Here is a 13,975-nt window from a genome sequence, read left to right on the forward strand (position 1 = left end):
AAGTGCATGCATCTGAGTAATTTTAATCTTTTTTTAGTTCAGATGAACAAGCAGATATGAGTCCAAAAGCTGCATAAGTTAAAAAAAAACTTCTGGCAGACTGCAGACCAGTTTTCCCAAATATTTTTATCTGAGCTCTCATCTACACCAACCTCTAAAAAGATATCCACTTCTAAAGTGTGAAGCATCCTCTCATGGTTATTTCTGCCTCAGCACTCAAAAGTTTTAGAACAAGTTCCTCTCAGATATTCTTTGGTAGAAGGCAACATTAGACATAGGTACCTCATAGGTTACATCTAATGTAACATCCATGGCATGTGGTGGACAATCCCTTTGGCACATCTAGGGGTGAAGGCTGTCAGCAAACTCGACCTTTTCAACAGTGACTTTCACTTACTGCTGCAATATCTTGAACCTCTATTTGTTTTTTAGGGATAAATTACAATTTTGGAGCACTAACAAGTTATCTAACTAATAGAATATTTTTCAGTTATTTGTATTGTAGCAATACCCTTAGTAGGCACAATTTAGTAGGCAGGTTTAAACTCCAGCATTCTAGGTGCTGCGCAAGCATTCTGCATCCTAGGAAATTCTGCTCTGCATAAACAAGATATGCAAAAGGATGATGTAAGGAGCAAACCAGAGGCAAGGGATGGATAGTATAGCAGAATACTGAAAGGGCTATCATGGGAATAGAATGCAAAGGTGCTATTAAATGTCACATCAAGATTGCACAATCAAAAGTTGATAAATGGAAACATTAAGATTCCTATGACAACTTCCTAAAAACGGCAATGCAGCTGTCTTATTTACAGTGAGGTCTATAGCTGAAAACACATTTACAAAAGCATTTGGAAGTAGGTTTTGAAAAATACCCAGGCATGAGAACATGACGCATGTGCAGCAGGGCTGAATTACCACTGCTGTTGATCTGTAGGTTTTTGGTTTTAATAATCACTCTCAGAATATCTGTGGGATTTTAGACAAGAAATAAGGAAAATGAAATATGGAGAGAAAAACACAAAATCCCTGGCAAAATATCAAGTTGCTCTAACTAATAATAACCTTCTGGTAGCAGCTGTCAACACAGACTAAGAAGTGTATGCTTTATAGTCCCCTTATACCCTGAGAGTATGAATGCTCAGACACTGAAACTTCACTCTGTCTACTGGGACTCAGCACTTCTGCTAAATTCCTAACAGTTTCCCCCATCAAACATTGAAATGCCCAAGAAAGTCAGTGACTGCCTTAGATTTTAAATCTGGGATAAACATGCCATGCTTTTGATTGGAAAACCAATACATAAGCAAAATTTAGCAACTATAAAGAAATATTTTCCTACATCACTCAAAGCAGCATAGGGTCTGCCTTGCCAAAACACAGAAAATAAAACTCACCTTTGTCTAGAGAAGTAGCAACCTTGAAAGCCTGGGAAATTGTACATTTAAGGGCAATGTGTCAGACTATTATGAATGAGAAAAACAAGGCTCTATTACCAGAGCTCACTACCAAATAGGCTGGCCTAATAACATTCAGCTCTTGGTTGTGTGGTCACTGCGTACTGCCAGTCACATCAAGGATAAGTATTAATGCCCAAAGTCATTGCAGTTACAGAATTAGGTAGGGGGAGGAAAAAAGCAGGAGCAGGCAGGCAGAAGTTTTTTTTTTTTTATATGAATAAAATTTTATTGAATTTTATACAATTAGAAAGAACAAAGAAAGAGGAGCAAACAGTCTTATGGAGGGTAGGAACCAGAGGAGCTTTTCCAGTTAAGGAGGGCACCTGCTGAGGGCAGTGCTCCTGTAAATGTCACACAGGCGTAGTTACAAAAGCAGAGAGAATGTGTCTGGGCTTTTCTTTGATTGTGTTGGGTTTTTTTCTTACCACATTAGGGTTTCTCAAGCCACTCTTCTTCCCCCCTCAATCCTACCACCCAGCAGCAATGTGAGCAGACAGGCAGGAAACAGGACTGCTCCAGTGAAATGTGTACACACACAGAGCAACCGCCTGCCTGCACCACCAGGGGGGTTTGCACACATTCTGGATGCAGTGCAGTAGAGGGAGAAAGAAGGGAAATTGGATTTTTCATCTTCTTTTTTATTTTCTTTTTTCTTGTTTGTTTTTTTTTGTTTTGTTTTGTTTTTTGTTTTTTTGTTTTTTTTTTTTTTTAATTTTATTTTAAGAAAAGAAGGCACAAAATCTCAGCCAAGCTTCAAGCCTAGTTTTGCTTGGGAGCTCCCAGTCTCCCAAAAAGCCAGTGTGTCCACATGGGAACCCAGCCCTCACCTCTCCTCCTCTTCCTTTTCCTCAGAATCTGTGCTTGCATTTGTATTATTTAGGTAGAAGGCCCTGCACAAGGCCACTGCTAGGGAAAGTAAAGCCGTGCCGGGACAAGGAAACTGGGGATGAGAAAGGGTCTGCTGGTTTAAACAGACCCCTTTTTCAAAGTGAGAATTATGGAAAGCCACCTGTGACTCCCCACATTGCTTTTCCACGAGCAGACCTGGAAGGGCTCTGGTGCTTTTTGAGGAAATCACTGCCTTTGCCTGTGTAAGGTTTGGTGTTATGCCAAAATACCTATCCAGTCATGGCCCCTTTGAAACAGTGCTCTCTAGGAAGGGAAATCCCAGTCCTCAGTCAAACCCTCCAAATGCTATCAGGTTCCTTCAGAGTTTTCAACCCTTGGCTTTGATTAAGGCTATTTAGTTGCAATAGAAAAAAAGTAGAGGTGCCAGCCAAAACCACCTGCCGGGCTGCAAGGAGATGGCAGGGCCACTGGCAGATGCCACCAGTACCCAGTCCTAGGATGTAGAGGGGATTGGGAGAGGCAGAGAGATAGTGTGTGGGCTTCCAATAAGCCTCTTCTTTCTAAAGCAGGAAACAAATCGTGCCAACGTGTCTGTGCATGTGGGAGAGCAGGAATGAAATCTCTGATGCCTGTCTGTAATTGCCCCAAGCACATGTGCCCTGCCATGCTGCCCAGCCTTGCATAGCCTGATGAATAATATCCACCATGCAAACATCAAAGCTGTGGGGTTTGAAATCAATTGCCCTAAATCAGAGCAGCCCAGGGGCAACAGATACATCATGAACCTGCCTGGTGCTCCACCACACACCCCTGCTCCCTTTTGCCTCCTGAATTACCCCAGCAACACCCCAAGAAAAGGAAAGAAAAAGATCCAAGCCCTAGAGCAGCAGCAACAACAGCAGCAGCAGCAGCAGCAGCAGTGCAGCCTCGCTCTGCACCAAGAGTCTCAGGGAAAGATGTTCAGATGGCTGCATCCTATAAATAGGACTCTGGTGGCACTCCAACTTAGTGCAGGAGAAACATCCACTTTGAGGATTTGCATGTGTCTGTGTGTATGCCTGTGTGTGTCTGTGTCTGCTGAGGTGGGGGGAAGAACTGCAAAAAATAAAGACAAATGTTTCCCGGCCCGCACCTTCACCCAATAATTTCCTTGCCTGGGCTGGTGGCTGTGCCTTCATCTCACCCCTCCATCCTGTCCTATGCCTCCCCAAGCCTGGCCCAAGTGCTCAGTACTCCCTAATCCAACAGTGAATTTAGGGCCATGGGAAGCTGGGGCTGCTCTGCCTTCCCTGCCCCTACACAGGTCATCATCCTCTTGGAAACAAAATGGTAACAACAGAAAAAAAATAATATATAGATATATATATATATCCCATACCTCCCTGAAAAACCCAAATGGATGGAATCAGTCTCCAGCAAAAGGAACAGAAAATAAAAGCAAAAGTTCCCCCCAAGATCAGGCCCGAGTACACATCCCAGCTGGGGCCCAGCAGCCCAGGAGCACGTCCCGACCTCTCTGCTCCTCTGGCCTTGGCACATCTGTGGTGTCCATTGGCACGAGGAGCTCCAGCAGCTGGAGGGAAAGCGGCTCGGACAGGGCTGTCCCACCAGATGGAAGCAGCCTCGAGAGGGGAGGGCAGGTAGAGGTAAGTGTGTGAACCCCACCATCTTGATGCCTTTCAGGAAGGAGTAGAGTCTCTTCACCCCACTGGGGATGAGAGACTGCTTGCTCAGCTCTCAGTCGCGAGCAAGGTCCTACACCAGGGAGCCAGCCCGGCTCTGGGCGGGCACCATGACGGGGACAGCCCCAATCCGCTCCAGCGTGGCCTGGCTGACTGCATAGGAACGGGTGTGTGGCAGCCGTGGTTTCCTGCTGACTGAGCCATTGCTCCGGATCACCTCCTGAGGTGACGGCGCCGTGCTGGCCGTCACCACCAGTGTCTTAGGGGGAGCCGGGGATGGGTGGCCGCCATTGGCATAGACGGGGCGGGCACTCGTGCTCCCTGAGCGGGAGAAGGGAGGCTGGTGAGCATCATTGCTGTTGCTGAAGCGGGTGAAGGAGTCTGTGGCGTGGTTGGCTTTGGGATCATTCCAGAAGCGGCTGTTGTAGGTGTTGGAGGAGGTGAGGGTGTCGTTCTCTGATGAGGACGCATCAGCGTGGAACGTCTTTGTGGCAGAGGAGCATTTAGGTGGCAGGTCATCCTCCCTGAGAAGGAGAAGGTGTAAGGACATATGGAGGACACTGTCTCACTTGTCTAACACCCCCATCTCCAACCGCCATGCTGGGTCAACATCATCAGTTCAAGGAGAAGGACAGAAGCAATGTGAATCAGCATTGCTGCTTGGCCTGTTTACTCATCCCTTTCTGCATCCCTACCTCTATCCTCCATGTGCCAAATTTGCCACTGAAGCAAATGTGTCCACAAAGAAAGTCAGTGCCAGTGATAGCGGTGACAGTAACATCTGCGACCAGAGAATATCACAGCTGTATCTCCAGAGCTTTTCAGCTATAACTGTCTGGCATTATGGGTCAGAATTGCCACCACATCACTCTCCTACAGAGCTAACATGAAGTCCCATCCCTCTTGCTGGCAGACGTGTTGGACTTAGATTATCTTTAAGGTTTCTTCCAATATTCTGTGATTCTATGAAGTCAAAGCTCTCATTAAAGGCAATATTGAAAACAAAATCTGTTAACATTCTTCATTTCCTCCCTTCATTTTCTGAACATATATGGACATCTTCCCCTGATCCCGGGGAACACACCCAAGATTCACAAAAATGAGATTTCCAATTCCACTTCTGTCAGCCGCAGCTTTTTCTTGGAGGTCCCCACCACCAGCTTCTCCTGACCCTTACCTTATCTCATTGGGAATTTCCTCCTCCTCTTCTTCTTTGTGTTTATTTTTCCAGTAGAACAGTGCGACAGCCACCAAAACAATGCAAACAACGAGCACAACAGCACCTGTGGCCACTGCTCCTGCAATCAGGCCAATACTCCGTGGGTGGGCTGTGGAAATGATTGAACAGAGCATGGAGAAAAAATCAGGGATGGGCTGTGGCCATCTGTAAGCACATGAAGCTACCATGACTTGGGAAAGGAGAAAGGCAATGTTCCCATTCTATGGCATGATTATCTTCTGATAGAGAGGCAGGTAGTGGCTCACAGCAAAGATGGTTAGACACCTTATTGTCACAAGATAGAAGAAGGTGGCCAAGCCTCCTCTGGCAAAATACTTACGTGCAATGACTTGCAGGTCCAGAAGGCAAGTGCTGGTTCCAATGGCATTTGAAGCCACACATTGGTAAAGACCTGAGGACACAGTGCTGATATTTCGGAGAGTGACAGTGCCCTGGACTTGGTCTAGTCAGAGAGAAAAGAAGGATTTAAATCCCTCCCCACTTGAGGAAAACCATGAAAAGGCAAAGCCAGCAAATAGAGAATTTTGGTTTGAGACTATTAAGAGAGAAATAAATTAGGAAATAACCTTGAGATGGAAGCATTGTGCGTGCACATACACACACAGAGAGAAGATTAGGTCTTAAGGAGCTTACACTAGAGGTTTCTTTCTCTTCTTATAGAGGAATATCTACAGATGAAAGTTTGGGACTCTCAGTGTTGTGCGAGAACAGGGGAAAAAGAGATGCAAAATTACCTATAATCAGATCTACTTGTTGAATTCAATCTTGCTCTGCAGAAGCCCTACTCTCCCATCACTTCTCTTCCAATATTCCTCATTCCTGAATTATATGAAACTGAAAGCTGGCATATTCTTAGAACAAGATAAAAGGCAAAAGTACAGCTATCAGCATTTGATCAAGACACCTAGTCTTAGAAAACTTATAGACGGTACTTGAGGCTGGGAAACACCAGAAGCCTGCTTCTCCATACATCCAAAAAGCAGTTCTGGCAGTAATTTACTGGAGAATTCTGGCATCAGTGTGAGAAACTGGGATTATTCTGCTTCTCTTTTCAGTTTCCATTCTATAAGACTTCCATTTGGTTAAAAATGCAGGTGAGTTGGCAGCTGGAATTTCCAGCCATATGACAGCATCTAGCAACCACTCTTTCTTCCATTCAACCCAATCCTTGTTTTTCAATGGGGAACATGTTTCTGTACCAAAAAAATACACGTGAAAATTTAAGTGGCCTCTGGATGTTACCCAGTCCACAGTGGGCTTTAGGAATCTTCACTCCAATAAAGGGACCATGCAAATGGTGACAGTAGCTCAATGAGCCATGCCATCTCTGGCAGCTCAAAGAACATCCCAGGCTGCCACCTGGGAAATAAGAAGATAATCAACAGAATGAGCACCTTGTGTGGCAGTTGGGGGCAACTTGGGGACATTGTCCAGTTTCTCCCAGAGGTATGTTGGTCGGGGGATGCCTTCTTCCGAGCTGCAAGTCAGTGTGATATCGCTGCCCACGTCCAGGGATCCCTGGATTCTGCAAAGCGGGGCAGAAGGAGGAACTGCGAGAGAAGAGGGGAAGGTGATAGCAAATCAGGAAATGTGACCAAACAGTGGAGTGCAGGCTCACTCTGGACATGTGCTGCTGGGGAAGGCAAGGACAGTGGCACAAGCTGTCAAGGGAACAAGGACGAGGCAGCAGACTAGAACTCATTATGGTTTGGGGGGGGCGACAATTCACACAAAGATTCCTGATCCACCAGCCCAGCAGGGTTATAGACTACTGCTGACTTGCACAGGACACAGTTCTCTTAGATCCCTCCCTTGAGAGAAACGTGAATATATCTGTCTTTGAGACAGCAAGCAAGGTGAAACTTAACAGAGCTGCACACAAAATTTACTGTGATTGGGTTTTGCTTTCCTTTGCCTATAATGGCATGCAGTTTGGAGTATTTAGCATCAATGAGAGCATCCAGAACTAACTACTTTCATGGAAAGGAAGCAATGATATAAAGTCATTCTCTCCTCCAGTTGCTATGCACCAAACCCCTTACACTCCATTCAGCACTCCAGGATGCCCTTATACTTTATTCCTGCTTCTTTGCAACTCCATATCATAATACCGCCACAAAAACTTTCTCTCCACCCTATTTTGAAACTTCATTACACATTGCCTGCATCTGAAGTCTGTGTGCCCTACAAATGCCCACAGTACCCACAAGGCAGACCATTCCTCATCAAGGTATGTCTGTAGGCTCAAAGGCCCACAGTACCCTATTTGCTCATGATGCACTATCATTCACAGAGGTCTCCTTGTCCCTGTTTCCCCCCCTCTCCCCCATAATACCAATAAACACACCCAAGACAGTAAGTCCAATGACTCCAATATTCCTGACGCCTCGGTCGGGAAGATTGTTGACCAAACACTGGTATGTGCCAGTATCCGATAGCTGAGTGTTGTTGATGAAGATGGAGGCACTGGTGGTTGGCATTGTCACAGCAAACCCCACTCGCCCATAGAACTGGGGTGCACCTCCAAAGATCTGACCCCCTTGGTAGAGAATAACCTGGAAAAGAAAGAAAGGCTCAAACACTCTGCGGGAGCTGAGTGAGGAAGAAGAATAGCAAGCAAAACATGGACTTCCATAGCCAAAAGGACCAGTTACTAAAGGATCTCTGAATAACCAAACCTCAACATCCTAGCACAGGTGATTTTTTCCAAAAGCGGAACACACTCTGTAGCCTATTTTACGTCAATAAAATTGTCCATAAATGTAACAGACCAGGAAGATACCCAAATAACCTGGTGTAGCTGAATTGACAGTACAAGCCTCCTTCATGATAGTCATTACATGACTGGACAGGATCAATGTACAGAAGCAGATGCTCTCTGCAAGTCAGTGAATACTTTGATGAAAAGCATCTGCCCAGTGGAAAGTATCATTTCGAGTCTCTGTCAGTAAGACCCTGCCATGATTTGACACTTCTTACTGAAGACCTTTGGGATGAGCTGAATGACAGTGAAACCTTTGAACTTGCACAACCTCCACCAGTCAGACTGCACTCAGATCAAATCCCTGAGGAGCAAGGATTCTTCAGTGCAGGTTCTCATAATGAATACAAAATGTGATGAGGGCAGTGTGATCCAAGAGGGATGTATTTCAGAGAATGACATTCTTCTGTTGTCAGAGCATGTGGGCAAAAAACAGGCAAGCATATCTCAGGTTATGAATCTTGTCCCCACATTAAATACTCTTATTTGCTAGTATTTACAAGAATGGAATTGCAAAAGCTACAGGCAGCGGAAAAATAAGGAGGGAAGTAAAAGGAGTGATGAGTTTGTGAGAAGTTGTGTTAAAGGACATTTTACATAGAATTCACAGGTTTAAAGCTGTAGCTACTCCAAGGCCCTTCAAATTCTACATCCAATGTACAAAAACCTGGATTACATCTCCTGTGCTCTTTTGAACACACAAACCACTAGAAGCCCTGGGCAGAAACACAGTATCACATACACTTGCCCCAGCTGCACATCCAGCCAAGGACACAATGGGCATCTGTTAACAAAACATTGAAGAAAACAGACTCATGTAATATCCAGAGGGCAGTGAAGGGACAATGAAGTTCTGGGACAACCAGAGAGGCCTACATCCAGAGCAGGGTGGGGAACAGGAAAGCCCCAAGGAAATACATGCTCCAGTAAGAAAAGACCTACCTGTTGAGGCTGGTTGGCGTTAGAAAGAGGAATGACCATCCAGATGACATTAAGGTTAGTGAGGGCAGCGTTAGTGGTGAAGGTGCAGGGCAACACTGCTGTCTGGCCTCGGGCAACCTGGATACTCCCTGAACTGACTGACACCTCCAGAGGACACACCAGACCTGGAAAGAGAAGGACACACAATTCAAACATTTCAGAAGGACACAAAAGTTCAAAGTGCTGCATGTGGCCCCATACTCTTGCAGTTCAAAACAGAGTATCCCGTTCCTACACAACCGTACTCTACTACAGCAGGCTAAAAGGAATTGTATTACTTCCTCCCAGATCACTCTGCTCTCATGCAGACCTTTTTTACAGACAAATGTAGATATGTGGTCCTTTTAAGTGGAGGCACTCTAGTTTCAGAGCCTCTGAGAACAGCTGGGATTTTTTTTTTTTGCAGCAGACAAGGAGCCATAAGAAAAACCAAGCTGTGTCTAAGGCAATAAGATAAGTTTTCACACCCCGCAATCTTAAGGATACCCAACATAATGGAAACAGAAACTGAAGTATTAACCAAGAAACACAGTTCTACTCCCACTTCTATACCTCACAGAATCCAGCCAGACCAGAAGTATATTAACAATATTTTTAATTTAAAGGGTTAAATGCCTAAATATTTTCCAGTCCAGCCATTTCTATTTAGCTGGCAAAAAAATTACTATTGTTAATGGAGGATCTCATAAAAGCTTGTTTATTTTCCAAAATTTCCACCCTTTACTTCTTTGTACTTCACACAGACTGGACAAAGATGAAAGTCTGAAAAGCCCCAGCTATCTGGTACAGCAGCTCAAGCCTGCCATTTTAAGACTGCAAGTCACACAGGGAAATATCTCTGTTCCTACCACCAAAATCCTGTTGAATGAAACTAACCTAGGGGTCTCCACCACCGCTTTGCACTAAGATGCTTTAAACCATTTTTCTCCACAAAAGCAAAATACTGACTACAAAAAGCTATGTCTTTATATGACAGCTTGCCATTTTTTTATTCAAAGTATGTGGGAGGATACTGGAGAAGAAGGCAACAGCTCCAAGGCAACACCAGAATACTGCTAACAATACTGCTGTCTGCAGACAATCCTATTCTCTTGCTGAATCCAGGAGGGGCTGCCTGCAAAGTTTCTATTTTTTGCCAAGAGACAGAGGTTTGCTGAAAGTGACATGCTTCATGAGAATCGTTTTCTGCATGCAATACCAAGAAATCAAACAGGCCAATGTCTGAGGAAAAAGTAAGTGTCTCCCACATGCTTGTCTGCTGAGATCCTTCCCAGACTGCCTTATGTAGAAATGCGTCATCAGAGCCTGGAGGTGCTGAGCTTCAGATGTTACACATCCAAAGTTTTTATCACCTGAACAGCCTTCCGTATGTTCTGGTGTTTGAACTGGCTGCTCCAGAGTTGCAGTACCCCAGGACTTTGCAAACACTCAGGCACCTCCTCTGAACTTCCATTCCTTCCTCCACATGTCCTACCTTTAATACCCCAAGTAGTTCAGGGAGGCTCAGAAACACTTCAGAACAGAGTCAGACAAAATTTCGCTTGAACCTCTTCAAGTGAAGTTTGCACGTTTCTTGCTTTGTGTGAAAAAAGCACTCTGAGTCTGATTTTCCTCATTGTCTTGGCACATATTTAAAATTATGGAACCTTCTGAAAAATCCTAGGGAAACAGTTAATCTCCAGTGCTAAGATCTGAGAGAATTAGGTAGCTGGATGAGAAACAGCTGGTGAAAGCTTAATCCATCCATCTCCTATGCAACTCTGTCAGTAGTAAGCAGAAATAAATAATTTGAAGAGCCAGAAATAAGCATCACCTTTATCACAAGGCTGGGAATGGATTTGGACCCCTCATTTTCTTATGGCTGTCCAGGCAGTGGCAGTAGGCCAAAGCCCAGAAGTGATCCATACCAACTTTGGAGATCTCTCTTGCTGAACATGACTCCAACAAGGTATTGTCTTTTCTGCAGGCTGAAATTTGAGGGCTATCTTACCATGACTGTACATCCAGTCAAGCATTAACCATGTGCTAACCAGTGGCAGGGAGACACAATGATTTGAACATCTATTGGATTGACCTCTCTCACCAACATGGTGTGGAAAGTTCTTCTGTCATGTTCAGCATAAATTTAATGAGACCCTCTCCATGAGAGGAAAAGAAACTAGTCATCCAATTTGGAGAAGCAAAATGTGTGTTTCAACCCCGTTCCTTATTCCTTCCACTTTCCATTCCGTGAAAACCACACACATTCAAATTCTTGTCGTTCAGAAAAAGTAATACTTAAGTGTGAGTGTTCCAATTTACTGAAAAAGTTAGACTTTTCAGTTTGCTTTGCAGGATTAGTTACATCAATCACTCAGTCATCAAGATGATGAGATTTTCATGCCTAATCACTCTCTTCCTACTCCTAATATTTATTGTTAGTTGATTGTGAACATACTGCAAAATAACAAAAACACTAAAATAGAACATGCATAATTTATTCACCATAAAAATAATTTTTTATACATTTGAGAGCTTCCCAATAAACTCATGAACAATTTTAAAAATGAAAGAAAACACATATTCCCTTTTCCCTGCCAGTACCCCACTCTTATGCTGCAACACCCCACAGCCCACATTATCTGCTTTTCTTTCCAAGGCACCACAGCATCCCTTGTAATTTGAATGCCATGGAGCAGGGAAGCATTAAGGAAGGCTTAGGTCTCCATTCTTTTCTCTGGTCAAGTGGTGCTTAGTGCTTGGGACTTGGCTTACCAGATGAGCACCCACACACACACCACACTGTCCTATCTCTGACTTGTTGAACCACCAGGCAAGCCAGCTTGCCTTTACCTCGTGCAACCCAGGGCATACCAGCTGCTCTTTGGCCCATTTGGTGTACACTTAAAGACTCATTTTGTTAAGCTGAGTGGCACCTGGGGGGCTACAGCTGGAGAAAACTCAGACAACCACTTCTGACAAGGAAGCTTAAACAAGGTAAGAGAAAAAGTAGGCAAAGTCCTCTTCCAGCAGCATTAACAGGGTAGGGTGGTGTGTTAGCATAACACTGGGCGGGCAGTACTATAACAAGACTCCTTTCCCAGTGAGACAGCCAAAAGAGCAAAGACCAAACCCTCCTCAGAAACTGCATCATCTCAAGACTTCTAGAAAATATAACACATTTACACATGCACTTGTCCATCTATGCAAGTATTTTTGTGACTTCATTCTTTCACAACAACACTCGTGGCCCAAAACACAGATGGATGCACACAAAGTTGCATATATCTAAAAACCTGTATGCCCAGGGAGACACCTACTAGGAAAACACAACAAAATTATTCATGTTTAAACATTTCAAAATTACGCACTGCAAAAATGTGGGCTTCTTTTAATGCAAGAGGAGGGAGGCAGAGGAGAGAGAAAAAAAGAGATTTTTCCAATTTAGCATATCTATTGGGATAAGGATTTTTCAATACAGCCTAAGGACTGAGGACTTGAATTCCCTTGAGTAGATAGAAATGCAACTATAGATATATGCACACGCATACAGCCTACTAAGTCAAATTACATATAAGAGGTCAGAATAATCAAGCAAAGGATGTTGTAAGAAGTCTCCTTCTGCAAAGTTATACAATCCATGTATTTTCTAAGCATTCAGAAGTTTAATGACTTCAGAGAGACAAAGAATCGATCACCACCAAAACATCTCTCAGAATTGGATTACAATGGCCATTACACCCTCTCTTGTGATTGCAGTCTCCTCCTTTCTTAGTAATTAAGCAACCCTGTAAGCAGCATGCCCAGAGGATGAGCAGGGTATACCATTGTCAGCAGAAAGAGGAATGGGCCCTTCCTGTACATAGGACACTTTGATCTTAGCTTGATTCAGCAAACGGTGTTCTCCTTTGATCCTGAGGCAGCAAACTCCCATCACTAATTAGAACTGATGTTCCATATTTCTGTCCCCTACCAGTGAACCAGTCAGCAGAATAATGTTTTGGCTGCAGAGACTCTTTCAGAATTTCTTCACATTCAGGATCAAGTAATTATTCTGGCAACAAAACTGATTTAATTTTTGATGGCTCACTGCTGCTGCTTTTCCAAGTGGCACCTCAGCTCCCTCCTTGGTTTCCATGAAGGAGTCTATGTAGGTAGTTTATACATGTCACAAGCACACAGAACACAGTCCTACAACCCACCATCCCTGGTAGGTGTAAGGAGGAGTCAGGTGCTGCCACATTTTCTAGCTGCCCTAGAGGGCTTTCAAGCGCCATAGAGCCTTCAGAACATACCAGATACAGTGAAGCTGAAAGACATGGGCAAATCTTAGCACTTTGACTCATTCTAACCTAGTAAAAAAAAGTTCTTCGCTCCCACTCACTGCCACACCTTTTTGCCAGAGATCACCAGCAGAATGAGCAGTTTTGGCACTTGCTAGCAGAGTACAGATTCATTCTGCAGTGCTAGCAAGCCAAGGAAGAAAATGACCAGGGGGGGAAGGAGGGAAGAAGGTGTGAAAGGAATGAAAGAAACCCTCAGCTTTGTACATTCTGCATCTCCAGACCTCAAGGGAAAATGTGTCAGAATGTGTGTTGCTGTGGGGAAAATCAGAATAAAGCTTCAAGCTGATTCAGCTTGCATCTGAAACCCAGGGAATAGTTGGAATTTTTCCCACCAGTCCCAGCACAATTAGCAATCCTGCTGCCACATGCTGGGGAAGATACCTTTGGCAGTATGACATTTTGGGTCCCTTGTTGAGAGGCAAAGATGGGAAGTTTCAAGAACAGGGTAGAAACACAGTTTTCCCTCTGGCAACCACAGGCAATGGAGGGAGAAACTGCAGAGCAGTCTTTTTCCTGAGATGAAAGGAAAATACAAGTTGCTGTGCCTCACACCTCTGAGTCTGGGACCAAAACTACCCCTATGCTAAAGAAGAGAAATGTCTCCAACCCCGAATGAGCTACACTGCCAACCCAACACACTGAGCAGCAGCGAAACCTACAACCCAGGAAGGAGTGAC

General features: G+C 44.4%; 1 protein-coding gene across 1 annotated transcript in view; it reads right to left on the bottom strand.

Annotated features, from left to right (window-relative positions):
* Positions 1-1,730: 1,730 nt before the first annotated feature.
* IGSF11 (immunoglobulin superfamily member 11) overlaps positions 1,731-13,975 on the bottom strand; it is a 103,831-nt gene continuing 91,586 nt past the window's right edge. Inside the window, exons 2-7 of the mRNA XM_056488678.1 lie at positions 8,935-9,098; positions 7,579-7,786; positions 6,626-6,781; positions 5,551-5,673; positions 5,169-5,319; positions 1,731-4,515 (exon numbers count right to left, since the gene is read on the bottom strand). Of these exons, the coding sequence (XP_056344653.1) occupies positions 4,065-4,515; positions 5,169-5,319; positions 5,551-5,673; positions 6,626-6,781; positions 7,579-7,786; positions 8,935-9,098 (1,253 nt within the window). The 3' untranslated portion in view covers positions 1,731-4,064. The remainder of the gene's footprint in view (positions 4,516-5,168; positions 5,320-5,550; positions 5,674-6,625; positions 6,782-7,578; positions 7,787-8,934; positions 9,099-13,975) is intronic.

Source organism: Oenanthe melanoleuca, chromosome 1, assembly GCF_029582105.1.
Source record: "Oenanthe melanoleuca isolate GR-GAL-2019-014 chromosome 1, OMel1.0, whole genome shotgun sequence".
Classification (NCBI taxonomy): domain Eukaryota; kingdom Metazoa; phylum Chordata; class Aves; order Passeriformes; family Muscicapidae; genus Oenanthe; species Oenanthe melanoleuca.